This window comes from Asterias rubens, chromosome 4, assembly GCF_902459465.1.
Source record: "Asterias rubens chromosome 4, eAstRub1.3, whole genome shotgun sequence".
Lineage (NCBI taxonomy): Eukaryota > Metazoa > Echinodermata > Asteroidea > Forcipulatida > Asteriidae > Asterias > Asterias rubens.
Genome location: NC_047065.1, coordinates 14,018,570 through 14,044,399, shown reverse-complemented (window position 1 = coordinate 14,044,399; position 25,830 = coordinate 14,018,570). Strand labels below are relative to the sequence as shown.

The 25,830-nt window shown below is 38.8% G+C and overlaps 2 protein-coding genes across 4 annotated transcripts; one reads left to right on the top strand and one right to left on the bottom strand.

The window, feature by feature from the left end:
- The first annotated feature begins 242 nt into the window (after positions 1–242).
- LOC117289665 (glutathione synthetase-like) lies at positions 243–14,785 on the top strand. Of its 2 annotated transcripts, none has more exons than XM_033770890.1 (11): positions 243–394; positions 3,142–3,772; positions 4,465–4,540; positions 5,113–5,249; positions 6,046–6,165; positions 6,793–6,957; positions 8,769–8,841; positions 9,592–9,783; positions 10,553–10,634; positions 12,601–12,790; positions 14,139–14,785. In XM_033770890.1, exons 2-11 carry the CDS (start codon positions 3,477–3,479, stop codon positions 14,260–14,262), a joined length of 1,455 nt encoding a protein of 484 aa, XP_033626781.1. In that variant the 5' UTR covers positions 243–394; positions 3,142–3,476; the 3' UTR covers positions 14,263–14,785. The 2 variants fall into 2 exon arrangements, with proteins under 2 accessions (XP_033626781.1, XP_033626779.1); XM_033770888.1 differs by having other exon boundaries at positions 243–488.
- A 1,427-nt stretch (positions 14,786–16,212) lies between these two features.
- On the bottom strand, positions 16,213–24,663 carry LOC117289541 (CRAL-TRIO domain-containing protein C3H8.02-like). Of its 2 annotated transcripts, none has more exons than XM_033770688.1 (5): positions 24,551–24,663; positions 20,755–20,905; positions 19,118–19,262; positions 18,607–18,781; positions 16,213–17,715 (listed from the first exon to the last, which is right to left on the bottom strand). In XM_033770688.1, the coding sequence occupies exons 2-5, from the start codon at positions 20,874–20,876 to the stop codon at positions 17,204–17,206; spliced, it is 954 nt and encodes a 317-aa protein (XP_033626579.1). In that variant the 5' UTR covers positions 20,877–20,905; positions 24,551–24,663; the 3' UTR covers positions 16,213–17,203. The 2 variants fall into 2 exon arrangements, with proteins under 2 accessions (XP_033626579.1, XP_033626578.1); XM_033770687.1 differs by lacking the exon at positions 24,551–24,663 and adding an exon at positions 22,888–23,129.
- Between the last annotated feature and the right edge of the window lie 1,167 nt (positions 24,664–25,830).

Here is a 25,830-nt window from a genome sequence, read left to right as displayed (position 1 = left end):
AAATGTGCAAGAAACCGGTAATAAACTGTGCACATAACATGGTATATTGGCTGATAAGCATTTTCTAGTTGTTTTGTGCTTAGTCAACTTTGGGCCCTGCATAGCAGTGGGCTGCAAACCCTATCCAACAATGCTATGTGTCTGGACGTCCGGACAGGAGAGGGCGCTGTTTGGACTGCACCACGATCTCACAAACACTAATAACACGCACGTAACGCATGTTATGCAGTCACAGTTACACAATTACAAGTACGTACCAGTACACACCATGCACAAACGCGAACGTTTCGTAAAACCACACCACTTCGCTCAGAGTTCACCGTACCACTTCAGCAGAACGTGAGTCCTCCGATCCAGCGCAGAGAACCGCATAAATGCTGAGTCACATCGGATGGTATTCTTGTGTTTAGATCCAATCTTGTATTAGTTGTGATGGTCGAGTCATGGTCGAGTCGACACCTCAAATTACTGCCTACTGGTCACTGGTGGTGGTAGCATCAAAATAAATTGGGCAAGTTCATTCAACAGTTCAAGTTCAACTTCAACAAGTAGTTGCGATAATCATAATAATAACGTAACCCTCCTCCCGACGGCCGCAAGAGGGAGGAGGGTTACGTCATCGCAACTAGTTAGACGTTGTATCGATACTTGCTTAAAGTAATTTACGTACTTATTCAAATAATAAACTGTGAGTTTTATTTCATTAATTAATTTTTTATTGATGTTTGTTTATTTATTTTCTATATGTTTTATTCGTTTTTAGGGGGGTGGGTATATATTAGGATAACTTTCCGTATGGCGCCACCACTTTTTCACTCATTTTTACAAAAAGGGATATATCAATCAGGTAAATTAGATACTATATTATTCTATTTCGAATGAAAAAGTGGTGGCGCCATACGGAAACTTTTCCATATATTATTTTCCTTGTGTTTTTGAGCCTTTGTTATTATTCAGAGTTGGCCACACAATAGTTGCGATAAAAAAACTGTCGTATCGTAGGAGGTCCTGTTTTCGAGGTGTCCCTAAAATCGTGGCAAATCTTTTACCTCTCTGTGCGCGATGTAAACAGTCCCTAGATAAAAATTGTGTGGTTTTATTTGCCAAGCAAAGACTAGAGTCTCCTCTCCCTTGACCAAAACTTAGAAACACGTAAGGCTCCACTGGATATTTGCACTTGTAAATGCAAAACGTTTGGTATTTTAGGCGTTTCTACAAGGTACAAAAATATGTCATAATGTTGAGGCCATATAAAAATATTTGCCCACCGAAAAAGTTTCATCAAACACTATTTCAATTCACAAATCATGATGATCAAACCATGTGACTGAATATTTTGCTGAGCATTCTGAAAAAAAAATACAGAGGCTTAAAGAAGCCATGTGCCTTATATCATTTTCTAATATTTTTTGAGATTTTTATTTTTAACCCTCCGATCAATATTATTATTAATATTAAAATTTAAATGATCAGCTTGTTGATTCAATTATCACTGTTTATTTATACGCTTTATTATAAATTTTAAGAGAAAAAAAAGGGGTAAAAATAAATAAAAGTCAGATTTGAAAGCCAATGATTATTCACACTTTTTTTTAAATTTTTTATTTTTGTTATTTTTTGCAAATTACCATGGTAATTTTAAAATTTCATTAAAAAATATTTTGAATAAAACGAAGACAACTGCTGGCTATAGAGTAATACACAGAGTCTCAAAGAACACTTGTAGTCACTGTAGATGTTTCTTCCATGTATGGCTTCACCGGGAAACTATGCTTTCTTGTTTGCCGTGAAAACAGGAAAAACTCAAAACAAATGGGGCCAGTTGAAGTCATCGAAGATCGGTGTGTAGTGTGAACATTTCAATGTCCATCAAGTTTTAATATATGTTTGCATACTTCATATTAACAAAAGAAGGTAATTAGGGCATCGGTTGATATAAGGCATCATTATTTTTTTCCCAATTCTAAGAAAAAGGCATAATAGCGTGAAAACTGGTAAGGGGGGGGATACCCTCCTCCCAACGGCCGTCGGGACGGGGGTTACGTTATCGCAACTAGCCACACAAGTGGGCTGTCATTTCAATGGCAGGCTCCTATCTTTATCTTAACCCTTAATCAAGTTAGTCTTCTAGTCAATTGTCACACAGTCTCGAATGAGTGACTTAAAAGTGCATTAAAAGCTCTCCCCCATTGCCTATTGACCAATCTCAACCCATTGCCCTACCAAAAAAGTCTAACACTTTTTAGTCCGAATGCGTGCGCGTATAATGCTTTGCGCGCACGACAGAGTTGTGCAGAATGTCATTGGAGAGGCTCACGTGTTCTTGCGCTCACACCTTTTCTACCTCCATGCTCACACCATGGTCCATCATGGCAGTAGAACACACACGTGCGCCGCGGGTGGAGCCTATTGGATCGGTGTATTGGTGACTGGTGGTATGGACCACACCAGGCCTGATACATGTACATGTACTTCACGAAGGCAATGAAGGAATTTGCCTCCATGCCCCCAGTTCATTGCCTTGATGCCCCCCTGGTCATTGTCATTGCCTTGTGGCCTTGAAATGGACAGTAGAAATTTACCAAGGAGCACATGCCTTGATGCCCTCCTTATAAATGAAGTATACAGGCCACAGTACAGGACAATCAAATTCACGACTGAATGCTCAACCAAGGTGCAAGAGGTTAGAGGGGACATTCAATAGGAGACTTTCCAACGCTAGGCGGCAGCAGACATACCGGGTAAATTTCCATTGTTTACGTAGTTCTGAACATGCGCATAATTCTGAGAACAATGGATTTACCCGGTAAGTCTGCTGCCCTCTATCGTCCCAGAAAGTCTCCCATTTCTGGGTCAAAAGCAATAAGAGGTTCTAAAAAATACTAGTCTTGCAATGCCAAACATTAATACAATGCTGAGTCATGCTAGCTATCGGATTCTATCTTTTTAGTGAGCTTGTTTTTTTTTAGTCTTGTGATGGTTGACGCCTAAAATGTCTTATTTAGGTATTCTTTTCTGGTGGTAGTAGAATTTAAAAGTTTGGTTTTATTTTAAACAAGTTGTAGTTGCACTTATTGTGAGTAAATTTATCGGACTCGAAATTAAACAAAATTAATATCAATTTCTTTTTTATTTACACAGTGAGGTATATTTCAAGCTGAAATAAACACAAGACCACAGGAGTTGTACAGTGCTGAGTTTACTTGCCTGACGCTACGACCAGTCGAGGGCCTGTCCAGTGTGAAATCTGAGTCCTGTTGTTTCAGTAATTCTCTCTCAGATCTCAACATAAGTTCAGCTGTCTGTTCGCATCGAAGAATTGTTACCTCCAGAAGGGAGAGAAACCAGTCCAGGGCCTGCAGTCCAGTTACAAATCCAAGACCTGCTGTTTTGGTAGTTCTGTCTCAGCTTTCAACATAGACCCAGCCTTCAACCTCAAAGAAGTATTAACAGAAGTGAGAGCAAAAACAGACACAATGGCATCTTCTCAGAAGCAGCTCTCCTGCGTTCCACTTCCACTGGACCCAGAGGTCTTGACCGAACTCCGGGATTCCTCTAAAGACTGGGCGCTAACGCACGGCCTCGTGGTCATGTACATGTCACCCGAGCAGGAGTGTTGTCCCGATCGCATCACGTACGTCCCGCACACTCTGCTGCCCTCGCCTGTCCCGAGGGAACTGTTTGAGAAGGTGGTCAGAATTCAGACGCACATCAATCTGCTGATGCACAAAGTCGCTGAGGACCGAGAGTTTCTGACATCATCTTTGAAAAGGTTTGTGTTAAAATGGTTAAAAATAGTTTGTAGCACATTCCGTACCGTATAGACCTTATCGGAATGGTCTGTGCTCGTTAGGAATGAGGAATGAGGTGCTTGCTGGATCAAGTTTGATTCTTCTTAGACCAGCATGCACCTGGATATTTACGAAAAGGTACATGAAGGTCTACTGACAGGTAGGATCAGAGATTGGTGAATACTCCAAAAGCTGTGACAGCTCCATCACTGGACCAGTTCCGGAGTCAGCTGTCCAGCCTACGGTTCCGTTAAGCCACCAGTTTTTCTTTTACTTGCACTAGCAGCCTACCTGCATCTGTGTGAATACACCTCATTTCACGTATGCCTGTGAATTTTTTTTTTTTTACTGCGGCCTGCTTACTTTTGCACTTCATAGTACGATATTACTCACATGTGAGGCTTGTGCTCGCATAGGAAGAAGAAGAAAGCTAATGACAATAATAAACTTACATGTATGAGAGTGTGATGAGAAGCACTGCAACCTGTAAAACAGAAAGTTTAATCGAAGAAACGGTTCATGTATTCCCTCTGCCACAGTAAATTATATCTGGCATGGTAGAGGTCATTGGATGGAATGTTATTAAGAAACCATTTAAGGTTCCAGTTTAAAGCACCAGGAGTAACAAGAATGAAGATAAATCATGTAGTCTTTGACTTTCTATGTTTTACAGTACAATACAAACGGATGACTTCACCCGCAAATTGTTTGAAATCTATGAAGATGTGCACAAGGACGGATTTACAAAGGTAGAAGAGTAACTTTTATCAGTTTTTATATCATACATTTATCATATGTACCATAATATGTAGTCGAACAAGTTCAAAGTTAAAATCAAAAATAAATGTATTTGTTAAATTCATACAGAGAAAATAGAGCTAGCTGTTATCGATTGTTGTACCAACCATGGTATAAATGCACAAAATAATGAACAGCCCAAGTGACGTTTTTACCCTAAACAGAGTTTTTCTGGAAGGCTAAATTACGTTTTAATTTTCCAGAAAGACTCAGCTAGGTTCTTTTTTTGCAATGTTTTTATTTATATATCTGGGTGCAGCGCAGGAACTATGGTTGTTCAATATCATCAAGCTGCAAGTATGACCATCCAATGGGTTTCTAGTAAACTAAGAGAAGCAGTTTTGTTTTCTCGCCTGGTGACTCAAGCACCATCGACAGTCTGGCTAGAATGCCATTTTGTTTTTGTCCAACTCTTATTCTGCCAATTTCAGCCATGATACTACTTGACCAACAAACATTTAAAATGACAAGTTACAAAATAATAACAGTCTTGTGTTTTCTCTTTAATTTCCGTTTTCTCTAGCCTATAAAGTTAACCCTTCTCCGATCAGACTACATGATCGACACACAAGGCGGGCAGCAGTCCATGAAGCAGATAGAAACCAACACGATGGCTTCAAGCTTTGGGGGCTTGGCAGCCAATGTAACACATCTGCACAAGTAAGGTCCTTGAAGATCTGCCCCTAAATTTCCCACAAGAAAAATTAACACATAACTTTAAGACACTGGACACAATTGGTTGTTGTGAAGGACCAGTATTCTCACTTGGTGTATCTCAACAGACATGTATGCACGAGTTAATTATGGAAGAAAAAACACACGAATTTGTGTGCTTTCAGATGCTTGGTTTCAAATTCTGAGGTCTCGAAATCAAATAAGTGGATAATTACTTCTTTCTCAAAAAAATATGTTACTTCAGAGCGAGCCGTTTCTCACACTGATTTTAACTATCAACAGCTCTCCATTGCTTGTTACCAAGTAAGTTTTTATGCTAACAATTATTTTGAGTAATTACCAATAATCTCCACTGCCTTTAATACTTGGGTAAACATTGTCGATAGGACTGCTGTGGTATTTACATATAAACTGTTATTAACAATATTATTAAGGGAATCAATGTGTGGTGAAGAGGTTTTCAACTAGTGGTTTAATCCAAACAAGGCCTGGTTCTTGATAATTTTACCGGGTATGAACCACTAGTTGAAATGTCGCGCGTATCGCGTGATGTGGCACAACTGTCCCGGCCGTTGCTCTTGACCAATAGGAATGAAGAAACTGTCTCATAAGCACAGGTGCAAGCTCGCGTGTCACGCCCATGTTTCAACACTTTTTACTGGTCATAAACAAAGGTTTATACACACCCACTTGACGCGCTCTCCACTAACAGGGATAGCGAAACTGTCTGAGGTATTTATTAATAATAATTTAAAGGTGATTTTCTACTTCTTGGTTCTAGATATACACTGGGTCTGCATTCGTGTCCCATTGACATTGAGTCGCACATCCCTGAGAATGCCTCGCTGCAAGGTTTGGCCGATGGTATGGTGACGGCGTGGCAGCACTATGGGAACAAAGAGTAAGTACAGAGGTACAGGGGCATAAAGAGCCAACGCCCACTGGGGCTTTGAGACCTTCAACCCATATGAAGATGATCAACAAAAATTCTTGTATGGATACAACACCAGCCAAGAAACCTGAAAGGACTGTTTGGAAGCTTTTAAACCCTCCTACTGTCTGACCAATTAATATCATTCACGGTGGTTTTGATTGATAGATTACTACGCCAGCCTGCAATCTATCATATGGTGAACTTATAGACGAAGTACAGTCAACCCTCCTACTGTCTAACCATTAATACTATCCACAATATATTATGAGGTGAAGGCATATACACAGTACACAGTCAACCCTCCTACTCTCTGACCATTCATTGTCATCCACTGACGGACAGATTTCTTTTTTTGTGGACCAATCAAAGTATAGTTTAGGAGATAAAGAATATTGAGCGAAATTTCAGCTGCTTAGAGCAGGTAAAAAGATGAGCAAACTTTATTTTAAACTTTATTTGAATCGTGGAGAAACTTTATACCCAGGATGTCGGTGGAGTGCAAGGGAGACTGGCATCCTACCAGGGGTTACTCAAAACAGTGAGTCTGTTAATGGCTGAGTTAATGTTTATTTCTCCTGTATTCTTGTTGATCAGTGCTGTCGTGTGCTACATGGTGTGTTGCCCGGAGCAGAACATCTTCGATCAACGCCTTTTGGAGTTCACCATGAAAAAGCAGGAGTCATGCATACGAGTTATCCGACGATCGCTGTCTGACATGGGCAAGAGGGGGCGGCTTTCGGACGACAGACGTTTAATCTTGTAAGAAGAAAAAACAACAACAATAGTTTACTTTTTTGTCTTCTTAGTAATAGTCAGGGATGAGAAATGTTAGACTTTATACATGTTATGTTTATTCAGACTTTTTGTCAAGTTTGCCTGGGAAACAAAAAATGCTGTATTTTTCTCCAATTTGAAATGAGTCTAGCTGGTTCATCTCCCTAATAAATAATAATAATAAGGAAAATCAAAATTGCGCATATATTCACCTAAAAAGGTGCTCAAAGCGCATGAAAAGAAGAAAACAGAAACAAATCAACAGAAGAAAGAGGGAACATCGGGAAAACAAAAGAAATAAACTTCTAAAAAGCTGTTTGAAACAAATGAAATTTCAATTTGAAATTGAAAATTTCAAATTAGAAAATTTCAAATGAAATTTCAAGTTGAAAATTTGAAAACTTCAGATGAAATTTCAATTGAAATTTCAAATGAAATTTCAAATAGAATTTCAAGTGAAAATTTGAAAATTTCAAATGAAATTTCAATTTGTCTTTAAAGATCATTGGAATCTTTAACTCCAGGGGTTACCAAAAGGTGGAATAGCATTATTTAAACAATCTTCCCTAGATTCAGACAAATTTGTCATAAGCTTGCCTGTCACCCCTTATTATTATTAGATGTGTTTGTTGCTGTTTACTTTTCTGCGGTTTGATTATTATTGTGACCATTGTTTTGGGGAACTCTTGAACTTTTTGTTAAACTTTTGTTTAATTTTACTTTCATTGTGGTCCTGTAAACAATTTCCTGATCCATTGCAAGTTTTGAGTTTCACTACCCTGCAGTCTCAAGATCAAGCCCTGCAGTGGGTGGGCTCTGAGAAGAACCAGAGATTCACTCAAAGCTTAAAGACATTGGACACTATTGGTAATTGTCAAAGACCCGTCTTCTCACTTGGTGTATCTCAACATATGCATTTAAATGACAAACCTCTGAAAATTTGAGCTTGATGGTCATTGGAGTTGCGAGATAACTATGAAAGAAAAAAAACACCCTTGTCACACGAAGTTGTGTGCTTTCAGATGCTTGATTTCGAGACCTCAAATTCTAAACTTGAGGTCTCTAAATCAAATTCGTGGAAAAATACTTCTTTCTCAAAAACTATGTCACTTCAGGGGGAGCCGTTCTCACAGTGTTTTATACTATCAACTTCTCCCCATTACTCGTTACCAAGTATGGTTTCATGATGATAATTATTTTGAGTAATTACCAATAGTGTCCACTGTCTTTAAAGACCTGCTTGAATGAAAATGTCAAGTCGTGAACTTTGCTGAATTTCACTTTCAAATGTTTTCAATGAATAAGGAAAGCCTTGATTATATGATTATAAATAGATTTCAATTGTGTAAAAAGACCAATAATTTCGAATGCCCTTATCCAGTGCTTTTCTGAGAGATTTGCGAAAAGCCCCGTTACATAACCACTCTCAAAACGTCATAGTTGGGAGCTTCAATTTGTAAAGCCGCTTTGTTGCAGCGTGGAGGTATAACAAAGCAAACTCCCAGACATGACGACAGCGGCATTGTCCTTTGACTTGCGCAGTCAAGGGCAGAAGTGTTGTCAGTTTTTCAAAACCTTTAGGTTAGGGCCTGATTTTTTAATCGATAATGACCAAAAATTCAGAAGTGTACACGTTTCAAAATACATTAAAATGGTGAACAAGTGCATTTTAAACAAGTTAAAAAACCATTTCTGTTGAAAACATTCCGCTTAAGTAGCTGTTTCAAAAATGTGCTTCATTCCAAATCAGGAACACATAGCGACTCTGTTTTCACTCTCTTTTCCCCTTTTTTCAGAGACGACATGGAAGTGGCTGTTGTATATTACAGAGTCGGCTACGTGCCCTCACATTTTTGTTGTGGGGAAAGGGTTAGTAAACTTCATTCTCTAGTTGTTTTTGGGTGTTTTGTTGAGATTTGTTCACTGTATAAGAATCAAGTACAAGTTAGCAGTAGGATTAAGTATAAACTTCTGTGTTTTGTGTATAAATCACTCTCTAAAAATGCCCATGCATATATTGATGATCTTCCCTGCTGGCTCATACAAGTCTCCTTGTAAACTCCTTAGAATTCTAGGCTCCTTATTGAGCCTATATCCAATCATTCATGGGGAGACCGATCTTTCTCGCATGCTGCTCCATGCCCGATGGAACAAATTGCCAAAACTAGTAAAATCATCTGTTTAAATAATAAAAATAGTAAAAGAGAGGTTCATATAGCGCTCTTACAAAAGGCATAGCGCTTTACAAGAAACTATACAATAAGCAAATAAATAATGGCACTGATAATGGGAAAACAGTCAAAGCAATCAGTCATTGAACAGGAAAGTCATAAGATGTTTGTTGAAAACTGCAAGTAACTCCGCGGAGCAAAATTGATGAGACACATCTGTTTTTGAGTATAAATATTTGAGTCAATTGTTTTACCCGTTGATGTTTTCTTAGATATTGTGTATTGTGTTTCTCTACTAAATGTTCTTGATTTTTTTTTAAAGATTAGGCTTGAGTTTAAATTTTGGTTATTTTTACATGTTTATATTATTGTTTGCACAGTTAGCACTTTGATGGATTATGATTATTATTATTACGAAGTACTAACATTTTTATTGTCGTCTCCACAGGCGTGGGATGCTAAGATCTTAGTGGAGAAGTCTTTAGCGGTGACATGTCCATCCATAGACTGGCACCTCGCCGGCTCCAAGAAGATCCAACAGGAGCTGTCCAGGCCGGGGGTGTTGGAGAAGTTCTTGGACGACCCCGAGGTCATCAGAGACATCAGGGCGACATTCGCTGGGCAGTACCCCCTGGAGCTGGTGAGGTTTTTTTTATGTGAATTTCAGAAGACTCTTGAATTCACATCGGGAAACGTTCTGTATCCTGCCACTTTTTCACTCATTTAAAAACTATATATCTTGTTTGGGTAATTTAGGATCCGGAAACTTTTCCTTCACTTCCTGAAAACATCAGACAATAGCACAGCATCATTGACACTCTCCTCCAGCAGAAACTTAAAACACGCCTGTCTGTGCTTGCTTTTCCCACAATTTGACTTTACTTTAACTTAAACAGCCAATAAAGGATGATCTCAAATACATAGATATTACAGTTTTCCAACTGCTGCAGTCCATCCAGGAAACTTAAAAAGTTATAACGAGTCTCTTACCTCACATTTTTGACTGGAGTTATTTATTACTAAATGCATATTTTGAGAGTAAAATGGTTATTAACCGGTATCTGCGATGTCTATTTGGCCATAAAAAGGTGATAGTTGACATATTGAGATCATCCTTTATTGGCTCTTTAACTTCTACCGGACCGGCTCTTTTTTGTACACTCCCACTGAGTGCCAGTAACGGAATGATTGAGGAATGAGAAGAAATTCTCAGACAATTTTGCAAAGTCAGAATCGTTGCATGTGACATGGTGCTTTGGCTGGTAACCTTATTCTGGTGAGAATCATTTTATTTGGCTTAGCTACTTTTGTGCTTGAGCACTGATCCAAAAGGGACAGCATTGTAATGAAGAACCCTGTTCAAATATTAGTCCGTTTCACCGATCCCTATTTTTTTTCTATTTGCTCAGACAAAGGAAGGGGATGAAGCAGCTGCTATGGGAATCAAGAACCCCGAACGATACGTCTTAAAACCTCAGAGAGAAGGTGGAGGTAAGACCTCATTTATACTTATTACTTGAAGTATTACATCAACAGTGCAATGTCTACTAAAGGGCTTGAAGAAATTCCATTTGGTAATTGGATCCTACTCTTTGTGTCAGTTTAACATAAATTGTAGTTGTAGAACTAACCTGTAAAGATTTCATGAAAAAGGAGGTAGTATTGTCGAAAATCTGGTCCATGTCCATGCAGGAAGAATAATCTGCAATTAGGATTCACAATCTGAGAAATGTTACTATCACTAACGTTTCTCAGATTCAAGTTTTGGTGGATAAAAATCTCAAAATGCACTGTGATGTACTATCCAAAGCTGCTCTATATCTACCAATGTAGGCTTTTATTGCCATTAAAGGAACACGTTGCCTTGGATCGGTCGAGTTGGTCTTTGGAAAGCATCTGTAACCGTTTCTTATAAAATGCATATGATTAGAAAGATATTTTAAAAGTAGAATACAATGATCCACACAAGTATTGCTCAAAATTGCGTGGTTTTCCTTTTACCTCGTTGACCAACATAGTCGGCCATTTATGGGAGTCCAATTTTGGACTCCCATTAATGGGCGATCGTGTTAGTTCGCACAGTAAAAGGAAAACCATGCAATTTTGAGGCAAACTTGTGTGGATCATTGTATTCTACTTTTAAAACATCTTTCAAACCATATGCATTTTATTAAAAAAACGGTTACAAACGCTTTTTATAGACCAACTCGTCTGATCAAAGGCAACGTGTTCCTTTAAATTTCAGAGCTGAGTGATTACCAAATGCATACAGACCCTTTCAAATATTGATCAACAGTACAATGTCCTTGTACACCTCCATAAAAAGGCGGAATTATATTGTGATTAATTAAAAAAAAACTATAAACGATGCAATGTCCTTGAACAACTACACAAAAGGTTGGGCCAAATTTTACTGGGGTTTTGAAGGAAGACGTTGCCTTGAATCGGACGAGTTGGTCTATAAAAAGCGCTTGTAACCATTTGATATAAAATGCATATGGTTAGCTAGATAATTCAAAAGTAGAATATAATGATCCACACAAACATGCCTCGAAATTGCGTGGTTTTCCCTTTACCTCGTCGACTAACACGGTCGGCCATTTATGGGAGTCAAATTTTTGGCTACGACTTGAGCTTATAGGATTGTATTGAACTATACTACTGCCGAATTGGTCTCAACGTTTCGACAAGCTTGCTGTAGTCATCGTCATAAGAGTGAGGAGTTATTTATAGGGGTTCAGAAGATCCAGTGTGAGCCACTCAGCGCTCTGATTGGTTCTTTGGTTGGCTGACTCAGGGCTGTTGTTAGGGTTGCCCCTACGCCTCTCTTAATACTTATGCATGACGTCATTATTCTTACCCAAAATGAGGTTATGGGCGCACCTCCCCCATCACTTACAGTGGGTGCGCCCATCGCCTCGTTTTGAGTTAGCATTGGGACGTACCTCATGCATAAATATTAAGAGAGGCGTATTGTGTGAGAAACCCCGTTGGGTGTAGTGAGGCACGCGGTAGACTGGGGGTTGTTAGAGGAGGAGGGTGGTAGGGTAGTATGCCAAATGCTGCTGATGGAATAGCCGATATCTTGTGGCACAGTGTCGTGTGAAATTGTTCACAGAAGAAATTGTTCATGTACTAACGTAAAGATGAACCTTAGCTGGCCTCCTGAGCATAGAGCACAATTCTGCTTTTATAAAAATGCAAACAAATTCTCAGTCATTCATTGGTAGTTCTAGTTTTGTATCTTGATGATGTTGCCTATAAATCAGCTTTCTGATGACAAAAATCAATCTATGATCCTCGTTTTCAATTTCTGAAACAAACCGTTAGTTGAGCGAGAGGTTGTCTTCAACGACGCCCTCTCGGGGGACTCTAATGGTCGCCTTCCAAACACCAGTTTTAAAAAGTGGTTCAAACAACCTAGCAGCATCTCTTGATTTTTTATTCTCCTCGGCAGGTAATAACTTCTTTGATGAAGAGGTGAGGGAAAAGTTAACAGAGCTCGAAGGCAAAGAAGAACGCGGAGCTTACATACTGATGGAACGTATTCAACCACTCGTCATTAAGAACTACAAGGTACGAGGGAACCAACCAGCCCAGCTAGAAGAAATGGTCAGCGAGCTGGGTATCTATGGAATATTTGTCAGGTAAAGGAACACCTTTGGTATTTTATTATTTTAAACAACTGTGCTTCATTGAAGGCAGTGGACACTATTGGTAATTACTCAAAATAACCATCAGCATAAAACCTGACTTGGTTAAAAGTGATGGGGAGAGGTTGATAGTATAAAACATTGTGAGAAACGGCTTCCTCTGAAGTAACGTAGTTTTTGAGAAAGAAGTAATTTTCTACGAATTTGATTTCGAGACCACAAATTTAGAATTTGAGGTCTTGAAATCAAGCATCTGAAAGCACACAACTTTGTGGGACAAGGGTGTTTTTTTCTGTCATAGTTATCTTGCAACTCCGCCCACCTATCAACCTCAAAGGTCACAGATTTGTTGTTTTATGCATATGTTGGGATACACCAAGTGAGAAGACTGGTCTTTGACAATTACCAATAGTGTCCAGTGTCTTTAAAGTTCCATTCCACAGAATAAAAGTGAGTGTGAAATCAAAAGTATTTATGCAAATTTATAAAGTGTGTATAATAATAGACCTTATGCATTGACGTCATCTAGCCGCCATCTTAGAGGAAAAACGGTGACGGTACGCGCGGCGCACAGTATTGGCCAATGAACAACCTCCTTTTGACCTCTAGGTGAGGGCGCCCTAGTGAAACGACGTCATTTGCATAAGGTCTATAACAAGCTAGTGAGTAGGCAAGGAGGAACAGGACCAAATGTTATGGCTCTGCTTACCGCCCAATTCTGCACTTATGATCACCATTCACCAATCTTATAGTATTGCTTATTTTATGTATGTAGACTTTCCTGTAATTCCAACCGTGGCTACAGTGGGATATTTTGTTTTTATAGAAATAAAACTTCTAATGACTGATTGAATGAATGAATAAACATTCATAAATACCTAAGACAGTTTATCCATTCTGATTGGTCGAGAGGGCATCACGAGGTGTTGTTTGAACGGACGATTTAACACCAGTAAAAAGTGTTATAACGCCGAGGCCTGGTTCTTGATAATTTACCTCGACTTCTTCTCGGTAAAATTATCAAATCCAGGCCTCGGCGCGGGTTTAGACCACTAGTTGAAAACCTTTTCACCACACATTGATTCCCTTATTGTGGCTGTAATGGATCTTTTGTTGTTTAATCATGTGTTTTATATATTCTTGCCTTGCCTTTAGCAGTTTTATAAACATCTCTGTTTTTATGTGTAAAAGATTTAGTGCCATTTTTAATATTTGATATATTTAACTCTAGTCTTGAAATGTTGTTACTGTTCATTATAATCTGCTGCTGCCAGCGATTTGAATAGTTTTTTAATAAACCATTAAATGAATTGAATGAATATTTTAATGATTCGTTCCGCAGCAAAAACGGCAAAGAGGTTCACAATACCACGGCGGGTCACCTTCTGAGGACGAAAGACCACAAGACGAACGAGGGCGGGCTAACAGTCGGAGCATCTGTCATGGACAGCCCTTGTCTTATGTGAAGACAAGATTGTTTGAGGATCAACATAAAAGTTTTGTAAGGTTGGACGTTTATCTCGTGCATACAACTTGACCAATTGACGGATTTGAGAGAATTATGACGATTTTTAAAGACTTTTTAAAAGCAATTACATATGAAGAATAGGTGGACGGCTTTGGTATCCTTTGGAAATTCTCAGAATATTAGGACATATTTTTATATTGTGTATTAAAGTTGGTGGATGGTTTTGATTATGTTAAAATATTTTTGCTTCCGATATGAATAAATCCTGATCTACTTTTCTAGTACGGAGGATACTTCGGAGGATCGATCAATCAATCATAAATAAATAATTTATAAAACGCCTAAATTAGTCGTGGCCGGGCGGATAATAGAACTTAACTCAAACTCTGGTGTTTCTGATCAGCAGAGTGTGGGTTAAAGTCCTGGTCGAGACACTTGACCGTTATCGCTGCATCCTTTGGATGGGATGTAAAGCCAAAGGTCCTGGGTTGGATTTCACAAAGAGTTAAAGGCAGTGGACACTATTGGTAATTGTCAAAGACTAACCTTCACAGGTGTATTTCAACATATGCATAAAATAACAAACCTGTGAAAATTTGAGCTCAATTGGTCATCGAACTTGCGAGATAATAATGAAAGAAAAATACCCTTGCCACACGAAGTTGTGTGCGTTTAGATGGTTGATTTTGAGACCTCAAGTTCTAAACTTGAGGTCTCGAAATCAAATTCGTGGAAAATTACTTCTCTCTCGAAAACTATGGCACTTCAGAGGGAGCCATTTCTCACAATGTTTTATACCCCATTACTCGTCACCAAGAAAAGTTTTACGCTAATAATTATTTTGAGTAATTACCAATAGTGTCCACTGCCTTAGTCTTATCTCTAGTTAGGATGCATTACTTGTCCTAACTTAGGACTAGCCGCACGTTTTTCATATCTCCTAAGACTAGTCCTAAGTTAGGATGAGTCCTAACTCTTTGTGAAATCGACCCCTGCATGCACTTTTCGTAAAGAGAGGGGGTTCGCCCCATTGTTACTGGTTTGAAATGAGATAGGTCTCATACTTGAAAATACAGGGTAATTTGATGCTCCATCATGTGTGCTATATTTCAAACTTTTAACAAGTAATCAGAAACGGAGGTCAAGTGTTGATCTCTGTTTTTGACTATTGTTGGTTGTTGATTAGTTTTTTCTCTCTAAAGTTCATATTTAATTTATACTTTCATACAGTATGATTCAATTTCATCATGACCATAAACTACATTAAATCAGAGTATGATTAGAACATAGAAATAGAACACGGAGAACGCCGTCTGCGCAGTGTGCTTGCGATTTCGTTGTGAGACCACTTTTACCGATGCGAGTATCCCATTTCTTTTACCATGCAGTAGATGGGGTGAACATTAACCAAGAAAAACACTTAGAAACAGTATTTGTGCGCTCATTTTGCCATACACGCGTGGTGCGATAAGTCGTGTCTACAGACAACACATGGTGTGGTCGTGCTCAGCATTCTCAGTTTCTATGGTGAAATACCATGTGGTTAGACCAACTTGGTCACAGATATATAAATACCCCCAAACAAAGATATTGACAAAATAGGGACACCGCCAATATAGGGCTAGATAGCTCAGTTGGTAGAGAGCCAGCACGTTAATCCGGAGGTCGTTGGTTCAAATCCCACTCTAGTCAATTCTTTGTTCAACCCCAAAAATCAGATATATAAATATGCGCAAGACTAACACAGTATAGGGAGCACGCAAAACTATTGTCACAGCTCAGGAGGTCAAAGGTGAGTGTACCCGGTCGCCCCAAGATTGCATATTTAACCATATTTTATCAAATCAGGGAATTCTTAATTGAAAATCTATTGTAATTTGAATGGTTAACAAAATATATATTAGATAGTAAAATGGTTTAAAAAATTAATTATCATCCAAAAACAGTGTTCGGCTTTTCTTTTTGCCAAATGTGCTAATAATTTTTTATTTATTTTTTCAAAGAAATCAGAAGAAATTACCGTAATTTTAAGTTTTTAGATTATTCCCCCCTCCGATCTTCTTGAGTGCCATCATTTGTTGATTAAAGATAGAATTTCAAGTTTGGAAAGGTACTGATACTAAATTTAGTAAAAATATAAAAAAAATTAGTAAAAAATTTAGTAATTTGGTATTAATTTTGGGTTATATCGTTTGTATTGTTTCAGAAAAAATGGTGTAAAACTGCTAAAAAATAAAACTAATAACTCTTTTGTTATTTGAGCTGTGGCCTTTCATTTTATGTCATTTTAAGTATTATACAGGATTTTGTAAGGATAAAAGACACATTTTAAAAAATTTAGTCAGAAAGATTATTTAAAGAATAAACTAGAGCCATTTTGTCTGCTCCCTCTTAAGTAAATTATTCAAATTAACCATCTGAAAACCTGTTTGAAAACTGAGTTCAAATGTTGCAACCCAAATTAAGATGCTTACATGCTGAATAATGCTTGGATTTTCAATATTTTCTCCTGACTCTCACAAAAGCTCAAGGTTTGTCATTTCATGGTTGCGCAAAACATGAACGCTGTCGGTGACTATTGTGTCGGCTCTACAATTTTTATATAATACCCAAATGCAGCATTGTCACATAATCATTTATAACACGTGGGCCCTGACCCGTCCCTCTTAGGCATGGAATTATACGCAGACAGCGGAGGGAACAAATCTCTGTTGCCCCTGGTCTTGGCCTTTTTTATAGTGCCCCTTCAAAGGTGCTTTTAAAATAAATGGCTTTAGGTATTGACGTATTGTAGTATTGACCTGTTTTTCAACGCACAGTCTGCCAGTGCACTTACACACGCCTATCCATCTCAGCAAAGCTCTTTAACAACTTCACTCCCAATGGCGCTCTTACAAATCATCACACTTGAGGTTGACCACTTTTGCGTTCTGAAAGTCTCAGTTGTTTTGCACTTCTAGCATCGCCTCCTCTTTTAACACCTGTATTATATTGGAATGTGGTTTATGTATCGTACACGCTTCGGGCTTCTCAACATTCTCATTTGCCTGCGGTACTATAACCTCCTTGTAGTATTTATCAATGTACTGACTAACATAGGAGGGGCACCCTCGCGGGTCATGGGCGTCACTGTCTGCAGGCTCCCTCCAGAATTGCAGCTGTGCGGGTGAGACCGTTCGCTGAGCATTCAGCTCCAGCTCCTTCAGGAACCACACACATAGATCCTCCGGGAAAAGCTCCTGAAACGTTGTGGCCACTTTATCACCGCGGCACAGGCGTAGTTTGCTGGCTGTTCGTGGATGAATGAAGAGGCGCATTCCTCTCCATATCCCTTCGAAGACGATGCCGTGATTAATGACGATGACCAGACCCATTCTCTCCGGGTAGTGTTCTGCGACCACGTGGTTTACGGCTCTGGCAAGCATCGGATTACACGCTGCCATCGTCAAACCTGAAATAAAATTTTTGACTTGATTCAAACTTGGCGACTAGTGTGACTACTACTACTACTACTACACGGTTTTTATATAGCGCTTTTTCACGGGGTGTCTCAAAGCGCTTCCGACATTATTACCCCTGGTCACTGGGCCTTAAATCATTCGTAGTGTAGAAGTCGCGACTATTGATTGCTTAGTCGGGTCATGACTACCCATTATTCACCTACAGTATATTAACAAACTACATTGTCAAAACATAGGGGTGTAGCATTATCCCTTGTTGAGCAGTCATTGTTTACAGGATATCTCAAGCTTGCGAGTTACAGTGATCAAAATTGAGGCATCCTAGGTTTCATAACCTCGGGCATAATATTTGGTCCTCGTGGAAACGGCAGATGACCATTTTATTGAGTAAAAGGGCTGACCTACAATTACACATGGTGTAGGCTTTAATAGACATTTCAGGGGTCGATTCCACAAAGAGTTACAACTATATAATAGTACTAACTTAGGACTAGTCCTAGGAGATATTAAAAACTTAAGGCTAGTCCTAAGTAAGTAACTTGCCCTAACTCTTGATAAGACTAGTATTAACTTATTGTGAAATCCACCCCTGAGTGTTTTTCTGATTTCTCGAAGGGCAAAAATAATCGGAAATCAGACCCAAGAAAGAAGATTATTAGAATGGGCTTGTCCTGTCTGTATTTATAATTGTCTTGCTTGATTTGCCAGTGTTCTGTTTCAGTTCCATCTTTGGTTTACAATTGTTCTAGATGTCCGAGTTTTTTAATTTTACACTCGTTGTTTCTTATAGTGTTATATTGTTGCGGTAATATCGTATCTTGTATTGTTTGTTGAAATCTTGGCCGAATAAATAATAATAACAATAACATTTAAAAACTTACCAGAGCAGTCTAGTACCCAGACCCATGTGTATTCCTCTGGTCTCATACAACGTTTTGCGTTCTCCATGAGGTATAAGGTGTGTTGTACGTTATCCTCCGCTGTGAAGGATCCGGTCGCCTGAACGAAAGAGGAGTACACCACTGGCCTGCCTTGTTTGTCGATGCCCACTTGACGCTGCAAACGTAACACACATAATTCATCGTAGAAATTTACTTCTGAAGGCATTGTTTAGTGTGTATTTTTAAATTGCATCTTTTTAGATACGCAAAACCAAAACGCATTTCACTGTACAAAATATATTTGTTTTTTACAAGTGACAATAAAACCATGTTTAATTCTATTCTATTGCACTGTTAGTAGTAATCTACTGGCTTTGGACATAAACACCGTCCTGATCAGTCGTTTGGTTCTGGACAGACTTATCTACTTTTTCAAACTAAAGTTGGCTTCCATTCTTATCATTTTAGCCACATGAACAGCGATTGTGCCTGGAGAGAAGGCTATACCTACCCATGAGTGAAACCCAGGCTTGTTGTCGCAGTATTTACAGCTAGTCTCCCATGGTCTGAGCTTGCGTCTCCACTGTAGGGTGGCCTGGAGTTTCTGGTGTGCAATGTTCACATCCCAGTCGTATCCTCGGAGGTAACGAAGTAAACTGCAATTTTAAGGGTGTGAAAGAGAGGCTGTGAGTGATTATAGACTGGCCCAGTTAAGATTATAAATCGTTCATCGGCTGATTAATTTTGTACACATAGTGCGCTGGGTTATATTAGAAATGGCCCAACCGATTCATATATTTTGTCAACATTTGAAAACCAATTTATGATTTTGTACACAGAAATGTTTTTCAATGAGCATTTGTCCTCGGCTAAGTGCAAAACAAAGAAAGACATTTGTTTGAGTTAAACCACTATTCACAAAGAATAAATGAAGATAACACATTAGGGCAACCCTGTTAAGACATAGTCTAATCTCCCATTCATAAATTCCTCCAGTTTCGCTATTCCTATTGGGTTAGAGCGCGTCACATGTGTGTGTATAAACCTTTGTTTATGACCGGTAAAAAGTGTTAATTCATGGGCGTGACACGCGACCTTGCACCTGTTCTTATCAGACAGTTTCTTCATTCCTATTGGTCAAAGCAACGGCTGAAACAGTTGTGCCACATCACGCGATACGCGCGACGCGCACAGCATTCCCTTATAGGGAGTTGTTTACCCGAGGGCAGCGGAGGGCTTTACCATTTCATAGCTGGAGGGGTGTTGTGTTGAAAGAAATCATTTAACAGTTATAATTTTTGCATTTATATTACTTTTTGACCAAAAAGTGATGATGTTTTTGACCGAAAAGGTATTTATGAATGGAAATCAAAGTGTGTTGAAACGGTTTTCAACTAGTGGTTTAAACCCGCCAAGGCTTGGTTCTTTATAATTTACCTAGATTTCATCTCTGTAAAATTATCAAGACGCAGGCCTCGTTGGGATTAAACCACTAGTTGAACACCTCTTCACCACACATTGATTCCCTTATTTGTACACAAAATTCCTTGTGGGGCACCCAAGCCTTAGAATTGTCCATGTGGAGACATTTTAATGTGTTCCCCTTTCTCTTGTGTCCTCGGTCCCCATAAAGTCATTGAACATGAATCCAAGTTTAAACACTCCCCTGTTCTCATTAAAACCTTTTGTCTGAATAGAGAAAAAAAGTGGCACAGCTGTAGTTTTAAGTTGTTGTCCTTTTTCTTCAAATTATTTCCTCAATGGTGTTTTGAGTGATATGATAGGATTCATAGACATTGATTGAGGATCAAGTTCGTGTTCCTAGAATTTGTGTCATGATTTTCAAAAGTGGTAAAAATGGAGCAAATCTGCTGACTGTCTGTCGAAATTGTACGTTTTTAACCATTTCGCCTTTTTCACTCGAGTATGCTTCGTATACCTCCGGCTACGCCGTCGGCAGGAGGGTTGCGTTATCGCAATTTTAGCACAGCTGCTGTTATGATATCAAAAGAAGTTTGAAAATGCTGTCATACACGACAACAAACCTTTCAAAAGGCAGCCTAGCTCATACATTTGCTTTCCGCTCCTATATAACTTCGTTCATATTAAATGATTAAACTTGTGTCAACACCCATAATATGTACTTACTTGTATTTATCATTGAGGAATCCTTCCTCATCATGCTCAATCTTTAAACGAAGACCCAACTCGCCAAGTCGCCGGTCTTGTTCACTTTCGTCCGGCTCGTACTCGTTGGAGTTCGATGGCATCTTGACGGCTTAACGATTTTAATATAGACCTATACATTAACGTGAGAGAAAAGAAAGAAAGGGAACACAACTTTGGTCATAACTTATTGTTTCTGTGTGGTGCTGCCATGTTAGTTTTTGCACGCCCACACTTCTCTCCTCAGATTCTTCAAAAATCGAAGCGCCAAAAAACGATGCGTGAATTAAAAATAAACGCGCACGCAACGGCGATACCACACATACCTGAAACGGCGGCAACATGAGCTAGAAGCACTTTCCGCGGTCACAGCTGTATTTACACAAACAAAATGAGAACAATCTTCCAGGATCCACATGACCCACTCCCCCAAAAGTAAAGTCAAAGTCCATAGATTACAGCCATGATTGTAATTATAATCATGGCTGAATCTACCACGTGTTGGCCGGCCGATTTCTCATGTTTGGATCGTCATTAATAATTACATGTATACGAAAATGAGTTAACTTAAAAACTGACTTGGTAAAGAGCATTGGAGAGCTGTTGATAGTATAAAACATTTTGAGAAACGGCTCCCTCTGAAGTAGCATTATAGATTTTGAGAAAGAGGTAATTTCTCACTAAAATAATAAAAGACTTCTAGCCAGAAAACTTTAATTCCTATCTGAAAGCACACAAATTCGTCAAATAGGGGTGTTTTTCTCTCATCATTTTCTCGCAACTTTGATTACCAATTGAGCTCAAATTTTCACAGGTTTGTTATTTTATGCTTATGTTGGGAAACACAAAGTGAGAAGACTGGTCTTTGACAATTACAATGTGTACCAAAACGTAACGCAAGTAACCCTCCTCCCGCACCGTCGACGGCGTTATGAAAAGTTTGTTTTGGACCCTTTCTTCTCCTCTGTGCAACAAGAACTACAACAAATAATGGTACAGCCTATAGTGAATTGTTGGATGACAACGTAACTTTAAACCAGCGAAAACAACAACGAAAACAACAACGATTCGCTTTTGCAGAAAACTATAATGGGGGAAAAAGACGGAAATAACGCAACGCAAAATTGATACAGAAGGCCGTTTATTTACTTTCACAACAATTATGACACTCTTACTCAAAATATTATATTCTTTTGTCAGACAATGTGAACTAAAATGTGAAGTAAAAGAATATCTAACGATTCCTTAATTTGAATAATTTCAAACGCTATAAGTGTTCATACAAAAGAGAGGCCTACTTCAATTCAGTGAAGATCTCATCAGAACAACACTTCATTTCTATTAGCCCTGGCGGCTATATACTTTCGTATTGTACTGAGAAAGAGGGATACATTTCTATATGCCTGCGGGAGGCTTAAACTTAAAGGCAGTGCATGGACCCTATTTGGTAATTACTCAAAATAGTTATTATCATAAAACCTTTCTTGATTACGAGTAAATGGGGAGAGGTTGATAATATAAAACATTGTGAAAAACGGCTCCCTCTGAAGTGACGTAGTTTTCGAGAAAGACGTAATTTGGCACAAATTTGATGATTTCGAGACCTCATAATTTAGAAGTTGAGGTCTCGAAATCAAGCATCTGAAAGCACACAACTCAGTGTGACCATGGTGCGACATTTTTTTTATTATCATTTAGTTGAAATACGCCAACTGTAAGGCTAATCTTCGACAATTATTACCAATAGTGTCCAGTGTCTTTAAGCCACCCATTAATTTTGAATGTGTACATTTTGAGATCAAATATTTTATAATAATATCGAAAGGGCCGTGTATCGGCTGCTGGCCTTGACCCTTTGTATTGGTACGTCCCGTAGAAACTGCTGCGCAACGTTCGGAAGCATGTGTGCAGGCTTCCTATATAATTTCGAGGTACAGACCACACACCCGTGCCTCACCCTCACACCATGCACACACCACACCATGCAGCCCTCCCCTCCATGCTCAACGACCCTCCATGTAGATCGAGCAAAAGGAAACCTCACACAGTACCCGTTATGCACACCATGGATCTGGAGAAGGCAAATCTTCCACCATTTTATTTATTATAGCATACCTTCACACGCACATCCGCTGCAGCTCCCCGTAGTTGGCATTATACAAGCTGTAATTATCGTGTTGGAAATCCAGCCATAGTGGGTATGAGGTTATATTTAGTTACACCATGGAGGAATTATTCCTCCATGGTTACACAGTTTATCCGGGATATGATGTCAATCTTATCATCAACGCTTGATAACTTCATTCATGGTTACACGAAAACACAATAGCTACAGCGCCCTTTGAGCCGTTCCCAGTTTATGTTAATTTCATTATTGACTGTTGCAGTTAAGCGCGCAACACACAAAAGGAACTGAACAGGATATTTAAGTGCGGATTTACGTCACTGTGGCCATGACGGCGTGAGGGTCAGAGCCGATTCCGGAGGCTATGGCTATGGCTACGGCTATTGCTATACATCCCAACATCTAGCCGCTACTTCAATTAAGAAGGGAAGGGGGGGGGGGCGAGGGTGAGCTGAGGCAAACCAAGGATCGAGTGTATTTTCATCATGGCTCCGAAAATGCAAACCACCGTGTGCTGTTTGACGTGTAATTATTATTGACAAACTGACCTATTGCTTTAACAAGATGCTTGTTTGGGAGGCCCTAACTGTCAGAACCCAGTACTATCATTTTGTGTATCCCAATATGCATAATACTGACAAACCAGTGAAACGCTGGGCTCAATATTGGTCATCGAAGTTGCACTGAGAACTTTTGAAAGAAAAACACCCTTGCTGCATTCTTTGTTTGATTTAAGGGATGCGTAATATAAGTTAAGGATTCAGCTAGAGTATTTTTTTATTTGAGAGATTCCACTCTCTTTCTCAAAAACTACGTTACTTTAGAGGGAGCCGTTTCTCACCATGTTTTTACCATCTATAGCTTTTCCATATTGCTCTAATGCTGCAAATTATTTTGAGTTATTACCAAACGTGTCCGGTGCCTAAGACGTGAAACTCGTTAATATTGTTGTCAACGAAAATAAGTGTACATTATGCCCTTGCACATCCCAACGCCACAGGAAACGTACTTCGTCCAACTGTTGGCGAAGCCGGATATGAACACATGTCACGGTTTTCCCCCGCGTCACCCCCTGCTTGAAGACTCCACGTGGTCATCCAGTTTTTGCCGTATAGCCACCTTTTATATGATATCGTTTTCTTCGCCGAATTGATCCCGTGGTCTATTATTTTTATTTTTAAAATATGTTTGCTGTGGATGATATAAACATATAATAAAAGTTAAAATAAAACAAATACAAAAAGCTGTACTTTGCCCGGTCAATCCGCGAAGATTATGTTTGTCACACCATGGTTGGTCACATCCATTCTGTTATATTAGCTCAATGGCCACCCCATAACAAATTTTCTGCTGAGAACATTGACATACAATCTGTTGAAAGACTCCTAATATAAATGGGGTTCATAAACAAAAACCAGTCATAAGTTTGAAAATAATGCGTCATTCCTTGTGGCAATAATAGTACACCAAACGAATCCTACCCGAGAAATTTGAATATTCCTGTGACACATCGTCGGTGCATATATGGAAAATTAAAACGAATATTTTCTATCCCCGATGCAAATTTATGAAAACGATAAACGAGATTTCTACTTTTAGGAATAATATTGCTACAGTAATTGTACAGAGCTCACACATAAATGATGTACTTACCAACGAATAGGCCTACCGCAGACGTCACTCTATGGCAACAACATTCTAGAGGAACTAATTATTCTAAATTTCGAAGACAGCCCAGAAATAAAATTGGTCATGCACATTACGCATGGATGCCCACCATGAACTATTCTAATACAGAGTGGTCTGCATAAACAGATCGGTGAGTGTAGATACATATTAAAATTACATTGGCCTTAGCAACATAAAATGGAGGTACCCTTGGCGATTTTGAAATTAGCATTTTGCAATTATTCCGTTACGATTACGGTGACATTAAAGGAAAACGTTGCCTTGAGTTGGACGAGTTGGTCTTTGAAAAGCGTAAAAAGCATCTGGTTATAAAGATAATTTTTAAAGTAGATTACGATGATTCACACAAAATAAATTGAGGCATGTTAGTGTGGATCATTTACTTTTAAATTATCTATATCTAACCATTTGCATTTTATAACAAATGGACCAGTCCCAACTATAGTTGTAACGATTATCAAGTTGGGACGGAACAGTCCCAAACGCTTTTGAAAGACCAACTCGACCGATCCAATCCAAGGCAACTAGGCTGTTGCATTATTTTGTTTTCGCACATAATATAAGAACGAACATCGCACATGTATATTAAATTATCGCATATGTGTATCGTCACAAAACATCGCATACAAATGATCGCATATAATCATGGAGCAATAAACTAAATAAACATATATTAAAAATTATCGCATATATATTGCAAATTATCGCACATATTGCAAATTATCGCACATGTATTACAATTTATTGCATAATATATATTACATTTATTGCATACATCAAATGAATATCGCACGTGACAATTATCGCATATATGAGAAACATCGCACATACATTGTACATTATCGAATAATGCAACGTGTGACACGCCATATTACAGAACACTGCTGCTCGCCTCGTTTCTTGTCTGCCTCGTTCTCACCATATTACACCTGTACTAATGCAATTGCATTGGCTCCCAGTTAAGTTTCGAACAGTTTACAAAATTCTTCTGTTAACTTTCAAGGCTCAAACATGTCAATCTCCTGCTTATTTATCTGAACTTGTTCATCATTATTCCCCTACTCGGACTTTACGATCATCTCAACAGTCATTGCTTTCTGCTACTAGAGCTTCTTCCATTTTTTATGGCCACAAATCTTTTTCTTACGCCGCACCGTTTCTTTGGAATAGCTAATGTTTTAAGTCCTTGTTAAAAACTTATTTGTTTAAAGCTTCTTTTTTGTAATTTGCCTATTTGTATCTTG